The 15,142-nt window shown below is 45.0% G+C and overlaps 1 protein-coding gene across 3 annotated transcripts in view; it reads right to left on the bottom strand.

Annotated features, from left to right (window-relative positions):
• Window positions 1-15,142, bottom strand: part of ephb3a (eph receptor B3a) — a 36,203-nt gene that overhangs the window by 18,121 nt on the left and 2,940 nt on the right. For all 3 annotated transcript variants that reach the window (XM_063461158.1, XM_063461159.1, XM_063461160.1), the window contains exons 2-6: window positions 11,693-11,757; window positions 8,868-9,540; window positions 6,603-6,758; window positions 2,933-3,268; window positions 2,062-2,186 (exon numbers count right to left, since the gene is read on the bottom strand). In XM_063461158.1, coding sequence (XP_063317228.1) covers window positions 2,062-2,186; window positions 2,933-3,268; window positions 6,603-6,758; window positions 8,868-9,540; window positions 11,693-11,757 — 1,355 coding nt within the window. The remainder of the gene's footprint in view (window positions 1-2,061; window positions 2,187-2,932; window positions 3,269-6,602; window positions 6,759-8,867; window positions 9,541-11,692; window positions 11,758-15,142) is intronic.

Genomic DNA, 15,142 nt, shown 5'->3' with positions numbered 1-15,142 from the left:
AATTGTGGAGATCCCTTTAAAGTCTCTTAGGGTTAGATTTCAACTTTGCTTTGTGTTGTTAGTTTTTTTTTTCATGCATAAAAACTAAAAGAAAGTTAATGTCTCTTCATTAGGATGGAGATTTGTGTTGCTGTGTGGAGGTGTAGCCTCGGGTTTTTATGTGGTAATTATGTGATAATGCATTTTAGGTTATTACATGGATTAATGTAGTAGATTTAAGTAGTGTAACAAATTACTTTCTCCAACAAGTAATTAGATAGCACAAAGCATTACTTTTAAGAAATGTAATGAGTCATGAGTAATACACTACTACTCCAACAACGGAATACATGTACCGGCATAAAGTATTTAAAATACAAAATATGAGTAACTGTATTCTGTTACAGTTACCGTTTAAAAAGGTGGTATTCAGAATACAGTTACTTTGTTGAAATAAATGGATTACACTGCGGTCTGACCTTTTTTATATACGTGCGGAATAGTTTTCTATACAAGATCGCTGCAAAAAGTGCAGCCTTACCTAATGTGCACCCTACTGTTACTCATTTTATATTAAGATTAAAAAGTCTAGTTGGTATTGGTATGGCGAGGAACCTTCAGTAATAGTAATAAATTACACATCAATAGTACATTCATGTAGTTGTAAAAAGCATGATAATATATTAAGTAATCCAAAGTATTCAGAATACGTTACTCTCATTGAGAAATGTAACGGAATACGTTACAAAACACATTCTGGGGCATGTATTCTGTAACCTGTAGTGGAATACATTTTAAAAGTAACCTTCCCAACACTGAATACTGGTCACGTTCAGTATGGCGGATAATTTTGAACAAAACAACAGCATGACAGCAGCTAACACGCTTAAGCTGAAGCTTCAAAATATGGAGCACAAGACAAGCAAGTAACATCACGGTGCTACGCCCATCACATGTCTGAGAGTAAACATCTACCAACAAGTGAGACTAAAGATGTTTTAACACAGGAGATTAGTGGTAGTATGTTTATAACATTAACTAATTCAATTTTTGCTTCAAAAATAATAAAAGTTACGTTCATTTATAGAGATTATCTTGCTGAACAAAAAATAACAGGCAGCACACATCGTTAATTCATTGTTTGAAAATTTCCAGTTTAACCAAAAAAAACCTGTGGAAAATGGCTACTGTGGCTAATGGTGCTACTATTAGCAAACTAGCTATTGTTAGCAAACGCCACGGATGAAGTTCACAGCTGTAACTGAGCTTCTGTTACAATACAGTTTAGTATTTACTCTAACTGAAGGGTGAAGGCAGTGTTCAGCATTAGCACAGAAAAAAATTAAAGCTGCACTTTAGAAATGACACTTTTAAATCACAGATTTAGTTTATTGATGCACAGTAGCTGACTAAGTAATATGCTAACTATGGCTAACACTCCTAGCACCTACCGGATCCTTTTTTTAACTAAAGATTTATTCATATGTATATAAAAGTTATGAAGCTCAATCATTTCTACATTCAGAGCCGTCCAGAAAAATATTGGACCTGCCTCAACTTTTCCCACAATTGAATGTGAAGTCATCCAGCAAAGCTAATCAAATACATGCAAATTACTTTGTGTACATGAATGGAGTAATTCTAACATTTGCATGACAATTGCAGAGATGGAGGTTTAAACGACAGAGAGATGATGCTGCTGTGAAATATTCATGAAATTCTCCCTGTTAGGCTTAGAAACGCTCCGTGGTGTTTTTGCCTGTAAAGCTTTAAAAATAATGGGCCTGGTACCAAACGCTGGACTTAGCAGAGCCATTGCAGAGCTTTATTCTTTTAATATAGGGGTGGCAGTATACTCGGATGTTTAGCCATCCGAGTTTATAAAATGGCCCTAGGGAATTTGATCAATGCAAGCGATGCAGCATCTCCACAACCAGTTGCTGAGTTTGCATAAAAGCTTATAATATAAACGTCCACCTCCATCGCAGTATTACACCAGTGTCCAAAATATAATCTTGGTCAGAGTAAATAAGACACCCACTATGACCTACATAAGGCAGCAGCTATAAAGGCAGAGCTTACCCTCTCGTGGTATTTAATCTCATAGTCCAGGATGACTCCATTGGGTTTCTCCGGGGGCAGCCACGACAGGCTGAGCGTGTCTGAGGTGGAGCGCATTAGATGGACAGTTGGCACTGCTGAAGGTGCTGTGGGTGGACATCAGAGAGAACAGTATATTATTACACTGGTACTGGAAAGTGTGTTCATATCCAAGTTGGCGGGTCCTCACAGTAAGTTGCCAAGATTTTTCCTCTTCTGAAGTCACAAACCATCCAAGTAAGATAATTATTATTCAAAATTCTTCAACCTGAACGGTTAAAGAACAGAGGGACGCGATTCACCTTCACCGCTCTGCAGTTTATTGATTTGTGAGGCCTGAAGAAGACTCAACTGACAGCCATTGTCCTGGGCCCATAAACTGCAGTAAGGTGGATTAAGTGCAGGTTAACTGGGAAAGTAATTGCAGCGTGTGAAAAGCGCTCAGCAGTTTGGTTGATGATGACACTGCAAATATTAAGTGGAGATGCTGAAAGGTGACATTGGCAGTGATGTAACGTAAGACGCCTGGTTGACAGTGGGCTGAATGCTGACGCTGGAGATACAGTGTACATTTTACATTTTATCTGCCTTTTCCTGTAACACCCTCAGAAAGGCTGAGCTCCTGCTCAGTCTGTCCATCTGTCGCTTTCAATGAGCTTGTTCAGCAATGTTTACTCTTGGTGTTAGCACCGCTCTGTATGCTAAAAGCTCATTAAGACACTTATAGACATTGACTGAACGTGGGATTCACTAACCAGCCTGTTTCATCGTGATGCTAAGTGGTATTGATTGGAGGTACTCTATGAATGAACTTGTGGAAACATCCAGTGTCACTGACAGATGTTCTACTAACCGGCTTGGTTGGTGGTGATGTTGACTATGGAGTATCTGGGTGGGGTGGTGTTTTTCCCGGAAACCCCGTTGACAGCTTGCACCTCGAAGCTGTAGCGGGTGTGAGCCTGCAGGTTCCTCACCACCACCTTCCTCTGCCTCAGCCCCAGCCGGCGTGGAGCGATGTCCACGTTGTCGTCGCAGCGCGTGCACGGGCTCCGGTCTCGGAGGCATTTCTTACACACGACGTTATAGACGAGGTCACTCCGCCCACCCGTGTCCTCGGGCTCCTCCCACTCCAAGGACAGAGAGGTCTCGTTCACGCTGGATATGACGTTGCGAGGTGCCGAGGGGATCGCTGCACAAACACAGACGCGCACGTAGGTGTTAAAACAGGTGGGCAGGCAGAGAATAAAAACACACAGTGAGGCTTTAGTCATGCTCCCTATGCAATGCTGGCATTATCCTCCCCAGTGGTGTAAAAATCCTTTAATATCTCAGGAAGAAGATGTGCTGTTAAGTGTACTGAAACAGACAACATGTTAAGAGAACAGGATTGAGAAAAGGGTGCGATTCATAATTAAATCAACACAAGCAGAAAACCAGCAGCCCTGTAGTCCATTCCTATGCATAACCACTCTCGGTGCTTATGGAACTTAGCTAATCTACTCTTGATAGAAATTCATGTTCTCGTGCCAGTATGACCCAAGGCCACCGCAATTCAATAAGCAGTGCTACGTTTTTGAGTCAAGAGCCTTTGAAACCTGGATAAAGTATGATAAACGTGGAGGGAGGCAACACAGATTGGTTCAACAGACGTGCTTTTCATCCTGTTACAGGGAGAGAAGAGAAGCGCTCTGCCTCTAAGCTTCCAGCAGCAGAAAGTCTAACCTGTCTCACAGCAGAAAGAGAGCGAAGAGGGGGGGGGGGCTCTCTCAAGCTATCAGCTCTGAAACCGCCTGTCCACGGACTTCAGCTTCTCAGCCGGCTCGCCCTGAGCTGGGTTTCACTCACCCTGTCCTTTCTAATTAGGCAGGCACAGTTCAGAGTGGAGGCTCTTTTAATTGGACACCCATCTAAAACACACGCTGAGTCCAAGCTGCCGGCCATTGACTGGCTGAGCCTCTCTTGTGCAACACACACAGCTTCCAACACAAAGCGCAGGCTGCCTGGCACAAGCCCTGACAGACCGCAGGGACAGAACTGTCAGGCCTGTGTGTTTGTGTGTGTTTGCATGTTTAGTCGAAGGCGGTGTTTGTGTCCATGCCCGCCTGTCTGCACACACTGGTCAGTGTCAGAGTCCACAGTGTTCCTGTGACGAGGATCTGGGGGAGACAGTTGCGAGCCGTGTGTGTCACTTAACGTAGCGAAAGGCCCCTGGGGCCTGACTTTACACGGTCAAGGCAGCACATGTCGCTCTCCATTAGCACGACTGGGGCTGCGGTTCCTCTCCGAGGCCCTTCCATGCAGAACAGGCACCGACACCGCGGTCAGCACCAGACCGGATTAGTTACCACCAAACTACCGTTAAATTTGAAATGCTGACAGACGCGTGTTTGCCATTTTAAAGTCAAACTGAGTTTTGAGCATTGTGTATTCGGCTTCACGGCCTAGAAAGAGAAAATGTTTGACATTTGAGAGCCCTGACGATTTTACTGATGCGTTACCAAGTGGAGCTTTTTATCGACCTGTACATTGTTGACACATTCTTTTTTCATAATTTCAGCACGTAACATAATGTTGCTTTACTATTCTACTACATTGCTACCAAGCTAGGCCCACCTGCTGCTACTTTCCACTCAGAAAGTGAGTTGGTCCTGTTATTATTTCAATTTTATTGAGGGAGAACTGAATAAAGATCATCCCCACTAACTTGAATACATATTGCTTGCCTGGTGCATAAAGAAGAGCCCCAAAATTAACCCAGCTTCCAATTCTCGTTCCATTTGTGTTTCCCCCAATGGCTCCGCCCTTGTGTTCCCACTCCAACTATGAAGACTTTGTGGTCACATGACTGCTAACCATGCGGTGTTAAATCATTTGCCATTTAAGACATGTGAAAAACCCAGTCTAACATTCCTATTAAACCAGCAACCATCTTGGCGAATGGTTGCTGGAAGGTGCTGTGAAACTGATAACGTCTCAGTCACACGGGATTAGAGACCGCTCAATGACCCCTGAACCACTGATCACTAGGAAAAATGTCTTCCTCAAGCAGCTGGCGAAAACCTCTAGGCGAATGCTTTGGTCACTAGCAGACTGCTGCAGTTATCTTTCGTTTGCATGGAGGACGCCAACTTGTCTCCTATTTCTAAAGCAGCATTTAAAACGGTGACAAATGCAACGTGAAACAAGCTGTTTACCTTCAAAGTAAAAATTGCACCTTTTAAATGGCCTCAGCTGCAACGCTGAGCACAACTTTTACTTTGATGATGATGATGAACGTTCTTCTGTTTCTGGTTAACACTGAACTTTTCAATGCCTTCCATGTAAAAAACGAGCGGCTGCAGCAAGCTGCTGGCGACTGACTTAAGCAAGCATAAGGAGGTCTTTGGTGCAGCATCAATGTTTGCAACTTGCGATTTTACTCATTGACTGCCAGCAGCATCCAGGAACCACTTCACTATCGGTCAGTAAATATACATTTTTCTTCTCCTGACTGGTGGTTGTATCGCGCACAACACAGTGGACAACTCCTGCGTCCCGAGAAATCTGAACACACTGCAGTTCAGCAACATTAAAAATCCCCTTTCCATGCCAGTGGAAGATTTAAAAAACAAAGAATATGTTTCTTAGATTTTTAAAAATCTTGTCACAAAGCAGGGTGTTGCGCTGTAACCAGGTCTCTTGATGTAATCATGTTTGAAACCCAGCACTGGGATTTGTCGTGAAGGCAGAACAAACCCTAGCACTGGGTGATAGAGGCGGTTCGGTTAAGGAAAAATGCAACCTGACAGGTTGCCAAAGTGTTTGCTGGAGGTTGCTGGCTGCTGCTAGCTAAGTGAAACCAGTGCTGCAACCGGAAGTGGTTTGTATGGGAGACCCCGAGTTGTCTGCAAACAACCTGCAACTTGATCAGGTTTGGCTGCAGGAAACTGGAAACAGAAACCTTCAATTTCAAAGTAAAAATTAATTTTGAAATTTGCACTTTTAAGGCAAAACCTTTAACTGGCTTCACCATTTCTCTTTCTGCTGTGGTGATAACCGCCAACTAAAACCAAACACAATCACGTGATTTGAGAAAAAAACATGTTAACATAGTCCAGTATTACAATCATGACAAATCGACACAGAAGTGTGCAGACAAGCTGTGCAGTTTCGTGTGCCGTTCTGCTAAAACAGAACCCAAAAATATAATCATTTCAAGCAGCATCAATCTAAAAAGTGACAAAGTGTGCAGAAGCACACAGCAGCGAAAACGGCAAAATCCTAGCATCTTCCCCCAAGCTGGTTTTAAGCCTATTTACATACATTGCTCCGATGAAGTGACACTTTCATCAGAGTGAAAAATTTACACCCCACAGGGAGCACTAGTGTATTGGGCACAATCACTACTTCTCTTTTCTTTTTGGTATGAACAGATTAAAATGAAGCCCCTATAAACAAGTCACAACGAGCACCAAAGATATGCAGCGCGTGCATATTCCAAATTCAGACTATTTTTCCAGTCTGTGCAGTGGAGAGTGACTTACTGGTGCAGGCGGAGTCAGGGGGGTCGCTGTCAGCGCGGTAGAAGCCATTCTGGCACGGACAGATACTGGCTCCTCGTGCACTGGTGCGACTGTTGGCTGGGCAGGGAGCGCAAAATCCCTCTCCGAATTTGGATTTGAAGGTCCCGGGGATGCACGCTGGATGAGTGGGCGAGAAAAATGAAAAGGACAATAAGAACAAAAGCAAAAAATATATAGATCTATCTAAATAAATAAATAAAGGAACAAAAAATAAAAAAAAACATGCTGGGCTGTCACTTATCTACAAGACCAGCGGCTGTCACATCTGTCACAGAACAAAGTACCTGTGAAGTAGCAGCAAAGCTCAATATTTATGGAGGAAGCGCTGATACGTACGTGAGAAATGACGAACACTTAAGCACGAGGGCTTATCTATACATTTGCATCTGCTCTTTCATTTTCACTCTCTCGGCTAGGTGACATTAATCTCCCTAAAAAGAGAGTCGGGATGACAGCAAAGTTTCATGTTGAAGAGGAGGAAAAAGGGAGGATAAAGATGAAGACCGACTGCTGACAGGAGATTGCTGTTGTCAGACAAACAGGGATGGAGAATGCTTCTGAGAAAAGGGATACACCCTAAACCCATCAATCAGTGTCTGCTCAGTCCTCGGTTCTCCGAATCCGCGCCGCTGAATACAAACAAGGCCTCCACGCGCGTGCGGAACGGCTCCGTAATAAGCCAATAAATCAATCCGAATGATCAGAGCAGACGCGAATTAGCCGAGCGGAGTTATTAGGAAAGTATACAAAAAGTACGGTTATCTCACACGATGTGTCCAAAGCGATTCGTTTGAATTCCAGAGCGTCACGCTGAAGGTTGCGTGATATCAAGTCTTAAGGATAAAACCAGCATAAGCCGAGACTAAAGAAGGATTCAGATAAAGGGGATTAGCAGCAAAAGGTCCGGATATATCAGCCGCCGGAGCCCCCCTTGTTTTACTGTTTGCCACATTCCTAACCGGTGCTGTAAAAGTGGCGGTCTCTGGCAAACATCTGTTGTGTCAGCATGAGGGCTCCGACAGGAGGGAGAGTCTGTGATTAACTAGTTGGGTTAAGTGGTCTCTCGTTTTGAACTCAAGTTCCACCCTAATTCCCCAACAATGACACTTTTAGGAAAAATCAGCGCAGCTAATGACACCGCAACGGCGCTGTGCAATAAAAAGCCAAAGACGAGACGAAAATGTGTGGTTTTTTTTAAACTTTCACAATCCGAAGAGACCTTAAGGCTCTACAGCCTGTGATCTGATTTATTCTTTTTCATGTTAAGGGCTGCATTGTCATCTTCTTTTATTTGTTTGTTTTCCCCCACTCCTTTTCGAGAGGGTGCTGAATCACCCGGCACTCTTTTCTCCAATCCATTAACCTCTTTGGAGGGCACCATGATTTTCCAGTTTTTGATACACTTAATGTTTCCCTCTCCCCGCTCTTATTGTGCCTCATCCCCCTCTTCTTTTCTCTTCTTCGCCTCCTCCTCCTCCTCTCCATCTCATCCTGTGTTTGGCTGTGAGCGAGAGGCAAGACTGAGGTAAGAAATGAAATGTCTGAGTGATTAATGTTAGCGTGGCAGTGTTGGCTCACGTTGGTCTGAATGGTGTTAATGAGTGTGGCCGCCTGTAGATTAACTAACAGGAGGCCGCAGAGGAAATTACACTTCCTCATCACAACCGCTGGCTGAAGCCCTGGAGAGCTTTTTATCAGGCGCTGGCGGCAAGCTTTTAACCTTGAGCAGCCAAATGGCAACGAATGAGCTCTCAGCCAATGTTAGACACCATTTCTCACGCCCAGGTGAGAGGAAGCCTTGCTTGTCTGTCTTTGACTTCCCTGCACCCTCCCTCCCTTTTCATTTTCTGTCCCGTTTTCTTTTTTTTTGGGCACATTCAACCCTTTTTACTGTACATCGTGCTATCTCCCTTTTCTCTGTTAATATCTCTTTTCTCCGGACTCCGTCTCTCCGCCTCTATTATGCGCATTTTCCTTGCCTTTCTGTTTCTGTGCCTTCCCGCTATCTTTCTCTCCCTCCTGTCCTGCCCGCACAATATTTGTATGCGGCTCCTCTCTACAACAGCTCATTAATTCATACTCTCCTCCACCCTCCTTCACCCACCCCCTCTTTCAGGAGCCACACAATAAATGCAGGGAAGAGGGCACAGACTGAGGTGACTTGCGCCGAGCATATAAAGGAGCTTTGGTTAAATAAAAGTCGAAATGTCTGTTAAATACACGTACCCTGGCACTGAGTGCTGTCTGCGGAAGGTTCAAAGCCGGCGTTGCAGGTGCACGAGCCCACGGGAACCATCCACTCGCCGTCCCCGTTGCAGTACAGCTTCAGCGGGACGGACAGCTCCATGGCGTTGTTCACGCAGGCCCCCGGGGCAATCACCAAGGAGGTGGCTTCTGCTCCCGTAGCGGTCTCGGGGAAGACGGCAAAGTTGGCAATGGTGGTGGAGCACTTCTTGAAGAAAACCCTGACTGAGATTAGAGACATGCAGGCTCCCAGGTCCTGGAAGGCCAGGTAGAAGCCTGCCTTGGAGAGGGGGCCAAAGCTGCGCACTTTGGTGTTGATCCTTCCCGCTTCCAGCAGAGAGAAACTCTCATCTGGGGCAATAGTATCCACCTTCACGTAGGGGTTCTCCCTCCACAGAGGGCTGGTGTCCGTGGCCATGTCCCCATCCGACTCATAGTAAAACAGATTAAAGGTCTCTTTGCAGGAGCCTGGGATGTTGGGGATGCTTGCACAATCGCGGACGGAGAACTTGAGCTCCACGTAGACGCGAAGCACGCCCTTGCGGGGTATATAGTCCGTCCTCAGCCAGTTGTTCTGGCTGGGCTGTTTGACATTGCACACCTGGTAGGTTCTGATTGGGCTCATGGAGTCATCGTATCCGCTGACCTCCTCCCACTGTGGAGACAACACGGAGACACTGCGATGAGGGGAGGTAATGACTGTAAATACTGTGCAGAAAGGAGCGGAACGGCTTTAAGAATTAAATGAGGAGAAAAAAATCCCCGTGATTATCTAATGCTTTCTCTCAACGCAAAAAGAGTTCCATTTCTCGCTCAGCACCGACCGAGCTGCTGCAGAAGCTCAATTTTTAATACGCTGATAATTAATATTAAATAGTGTTAAATGCAGTGCATCCTAATGCAAACTGTTCACCCATAGAGAATGTTGAAAACAGCTAAGTGATGTCTGGCATAAACATGGTTGCACGAATATAGAACACGTGCACACCAACACACATTCCCACAACGTGCGTGTGCGCGTACATGTGGCCTGTGCAGAATAATTTGCAGCTAAAAAGCTTCTAATTGCATGAATCATTCAGAAAATTCTAATTATTATGGACTTTCAATAGAAAACATTTTCCCATTAAAACAAATTTCACACATTACGGCTGTTTGACGAGTTCTGATACCGATCGCGTGTCGCAGCTCAGATCATCAGCAGCGAATCAGTCACTTGCGGGGCTCCGTCAAAGCCCAACTTCAGTAGCTATTAAACAAGGTGCAGACACACCTATAGAAGGCAGCGCTCGCATCGATGTCTGTTGCGCTGCAATCGAAACAGCCCCGAAGGAAGACTTGGTTTCTGTAACAAACCCCCCCACCACCACCTCTCCTCCATATATGTATAATGCAAACAGTGAGTTATTTATTAAAATGGCCATCTAAATGCAATGCTTTCAGTGTGATTGCACTATGGCAGCACTCTGGAGCATTTCAGGTTACATGGACTCTTATATATATATATATCCTCTTATGCCTACACACAACACAGGAGCACATATTTGCATCTGCTTCGGTTTGTGTCCCTGTGAGTCTGATGTCTTGCTGTAGAAATAGTGATTTAGGGGCCCGGTGTGACACGGGCACCATCTATGGCTTTATGTGTTGTTAACAGTTGCGTCTCTATATGGTAACTAACATTAGCAGCTATGATAAATGTATCGGTGGGTCAATAAATTTAGTCCATTAGGAAATAACCTTGTGAGAAGTCAATTGTTTTGATTCCCCACCACCACCGCCGCCGCCCCACCCTCTAATTCCACGTCGGACTGAATGCTTCGTTTCCATAACAAATGAGCGTTCCAGAAATTGATTATTTCAACCGGAGGAAAATAATGCATAACTCATCTCACGTCTCTGAGCTCCCCGCGTGCAATTTATCCCCAAACGATGAGCCCAAGAGTCAGCATTAGGCGTCGTAAATCACCGGCAACCCTGCTGATGCACTACCTGACAAATATGATAATTGCCGGGCCTCCTTGAACGTATGGGCTTGTCAGGCGTGAGGAGAGGGGCTGCCTCGCCGGTCGTGACATATGACTTCATGGATGCTGGGACATTTCAGAGCCGGCCCTTGTTTTGGGGGGGGGGGGGGTGGAAGAAGAAGAAGAAGGGAGCCGGGGCTGCCGGAGATCGTTTCCATGGAAACCCACCATTTCCATTGACTGACTTTGCGCTCATGTAGCGAAGACAAATTACACTGGCCGAGTGTGGGGGAGGTCTGTCAGGCTGTTAGCCCTGGGGTCAAATTCATGTTGTTTTATTTTCTCACAATTCCTATAGGGGGTATCAGCTGAAAACCTTAATTTCTGTCTGTAATGCACTCTTGGGCCCACATTATAAGAGACACATGCTTTCAGTTATCAGGCTACTCTATCCTAGGGAGACATTCAAGGTAAAGTCTAACTAATAGTCCTTAAACGTGGCGGGGATTTGACTCCTGTTTGTGTGCGCTTGCTCATTAGTATGTTTAAAGTGCAATATGCACAAAAAGCACAAAAAAAGATATTCCTTTGCTGATCTTTTCACGTGGTCTGAAAACTGAAAATCTTTGATATCCTCCACACAATGTCTCACAGTGTGCTTCTCATTTGCTTTATAGAATCCGAGAAAGCAAACATACACTGCAAAAACAAAGCCATAAAGCAGCAGGAGGTGTGCTGTTCAAGGCAGACTGGGCTCTATTAACAAGCAAATGGAACAAATGCTGTTAAAGAGCGAGGAGAGAAAAAAAACAACTAAGCTAAACACATGCGCAAACTCACCCCACTCTCTGGGAATGTGGTCCAAGCCAGCTCTGTGGTAGCCCACCGACTGTCCATAAGGGTTTCTGCAAATTAAGAGTAGGAGTAAGGTTCACAAACTGGGAATTCAATGGTGTGAGGAAGGATAAAAAAACAAAAAGTGTTGCAACACTTCAAAGACCACACACACACACAGTTCCCTGTTCTCCAGAAACGGATGCAGGTAAAAAAGACACACACACACCCCTCGCTCCATAACCTCCACCCACATGCGTTCAGTTTTTTGAAAGCTCTGACAATCGTGGCATATCTGTGCTGCTGCCTAATTAAGGCTTTCTCTGCGTTTGGCACCCACAAATGCACTTCTTTCAAATATTCACTTGTGGACTAAAAGAACAAAGCCTCTTCAGGGTTTTCTTCAGAGGGGAAATATCCCAGGGGAATTGAAGGGGGGTCACATGAGCAGGAATATATTGTTCTCTGAGGCAAAAACACAAAAAACTGTGACCTCTCTCAGGTGAGCAGATGCTTACGTCACCTGGCTGTTTACAACTTTGCGAAGAGGCGAGAGCCGAGTCGACAATCTTTTAGGGGGAGGGTGGGGAGGAGAAGTTGAGAATAAACAGCAGGATCAATGAGCTCTGTCGTCTGGCTGTCAATCACACGTTTACCTGAGTGGGGGTGATCTGCTGAGTTCATCTGATACCTCACTCACTCTTACAGCTGTGTGGCCGTGCAGGCTCCCATTGTTCCTCTGCTGCTAATTACTGAAACAATTACACTTTTCTTCGCGGAGACTCAATGACACGACTCCCGCTGTGCACCATTTGCTCACAAGTTGTTGATAACAGCGCCGGAGAAGGGTGTGAGAGGCTAAAACAAATAGCGTGTCCTGTGTGGAGCAACAGTAGCACTTGGTGGCTTTGTTCCGGTGGAGCCCGCTGAAGACAGTGGTTACACCACAGTGTGTCCTTGGCTTTTGAGTGTCACTAACTAAAATAAGTTGCATTTGGGTGACTAACTCGGTCGTCCAACTGTGGCTGCTGATATGAGCGATGTGCGTTATTCAGACAAAACCACAGCGGCTTTTCTTCTTCTTTTTTTTCAGAGCATGGGGGATAATGGACATAAATCTATATGTGCACAGGGATGGATTGCTTTTCAGTGGTGGTCAATAGTGTGCCAGTGGAGATGCAAGATTACACTAGTTTTCATTCTAACTGCAGAATGAAAGACACACAGTGATTGGTGGATATAGAACATTTTACCTGGGGGCGGGGGTCTAGGCAGGGTGGCACATTCCTCTTTAGAAAGGTTTTTGAAAATCCCCTATATGTTAATGGAGCCAACAAAAAACACTTTAAAACTGTTTTTGTATCATTATCTCTTCCAAGAAAACAAAGAGATAATAAATGAGACGCAAAAAGGTTCTCCAGAATAAATACAGAAATAAATAAATACAGAAAACAAACAGAGAAAAATAACTTAAATTACTGTACAGGACTAATAGAAGGCTCCACAGCAGGGGGACACTTGCCCCCCCTTGCCCCCCTGTAGATCCGCCCCTGCACTGATCTGTCTTTCATACAGTTACGTTCAGATTGAGGTTAAAGGGAAGCAAACAGACATCCCGATGTGGCGTTTTTATGCTAGGTAACGTTGGATGTGTGTGTAAATGATAACAGCCGCTTGATGTGCAGCGATAAACTGAGAGTTAAATCCTGTAAGGCTTCACTAATAAAATGCTTGAGACTGCAAAAAGTCAGTGAAGATGAAGCACGCAAGCTTAACATAAAGCTTGAAACCGGGGTGGGTGTGCTGTGTCTCAGTTTGATCTAAAGCATGATTCATGATGATTCAATGCAACCATGCATCACGATTTCCTGTAGGTCACCCATGTGATCTGATCCAGCCACTAAGAGTTTATGTAATGAGTTTATGCTCCCTGATTGATCAATCGCCATCTGTGATCCTCGGGACACGTAGTAGCATTTTAGACACTTATGGGAGCAGCTTTTCCCTTTCTGACTGGGATCCAGCTAATCTAGCCGTGTACATGTAAGACATAACTGTGCATTAGCCGTCGCTAAACGATGGTTAATTAGGCATTCACTAATCACATAAACTCATAATGACTTGATAATTTTGAAATAATGGAGAGCAAGAGGAGTCGTGCGTCGTGCATTAGCTGAAGAAGAGCTAAAAATGTTTTCCTTTACACCCCCCTTTTTTAATTTTATATTCTGTTACAGTGGTAGATGCTCACATTAAGCACGGCCAAAGTTCAGTGAGGTGAGCATATGTGCAGGAAATCCCCCTGAGCTACATGAACCAATCACTTTTAGGTAGCTTTTTTTTGCTCTTGGCTCAGTGTGATGTCAGCAAGAAGGAATATTCCTAATATGGTTAGCACTGAAGCCCCACCCCCTTGTTATTAAACCTTTTGTATACCAGAGGCAGCCAATCAGAGACATGCTGGCTTAAAGGGAAAGGAGCTAAAGCCCATTGTTTCAGACAGAGAAACTAAGGAGCTGCACCAAGACCCAGAAAGAGGAAAATTAGGATTGTTTTAGAGCTAGGAGGTACTCCAACTGAGTCCAAGAATAAAAAACACGGTGCGGGAAATTAGCATAATAGGCCACATTTAAGTGTGGGATTTGTGCTTAAGCAGAATTTCTTTAATGTACAGTACATTCAGAAATGAAAAGTAGGCTGCTAGGTTGGAATAAGCATATGAGTGGTGCTGCAATAAAGAAAAAATCATTTAATTTAAGGAGGAATAAGTGGCTGCTTCCATTTGTGTGTGTGTGTGTGTGTGTGTGTGTTGACAATAGAAATCCCATTTACCTGGGCATGATAATTAATAGGTAACATTTGCGCAGGGGGCAAATGCATTCTCAGTTTTCTGAGCTTTACGTGCGAAAGGGCATGAGCGACAGCGGTTAATAACTTCACTTGTCGAGCCCGAATGCACGTTCGTGTACAAGGTTGTTTTACTGATTAACACGACTCGAGCCAGAGAGAGGAGGGACTAATCAGTGAAATCAGCGCCTGTTGTCTTTGCTTGGCTACACTCGGGCCCTCGGCGGCGCACAGCCAAGTGAGCACTGGACGGCTTGCTGCTGATCCGTGGATCCAGGCCCGTCTCCGGAGTGTCTGATCCACCCCCCCACACCTCCCCTTCCCTCTATCCCCTGTGCCCAGAGGCAACAGGAGACAGATCCGCTCAGCCTCAGCTAACCACAGCCTTGAGCTCATGCCTCTTTAAAACAGGCTTCACCTCACACGGCGCAACAAGCAGGGGCAGCAAGGTGACCAGCTCATATCTGTAAAAGCCCCCTCTGTGAAGGCAAGGACTGCACCCAGCTGATGTGAGAGAGGGGGGGGGGGGGTGTTAAGAGGGGAGTGGGTGGACCTTTGACCTCCATGTGGAGCAGGAGGAAGAAAATATGTCTACTGAGATCTTAAAGA

This window comes from Pelmatolapia mariae, linkage group LG18, assembly GCF_036321145.2.
Source record: "Pelmatolapia mariae isolate MD_Pm_ZW linkage group LG18, Pm_UMD_F_2, whole genome shotgun sequence".
NCBI lineage: Eukaryota > Metazoa > Chordata > Actinopteri > Cichliformes > Cichlidae > Pelmatolapia > Pelmatolapia mariae.
This window is presented reverse-complemented; position numbering and strand designations above follow the sequence as displayed.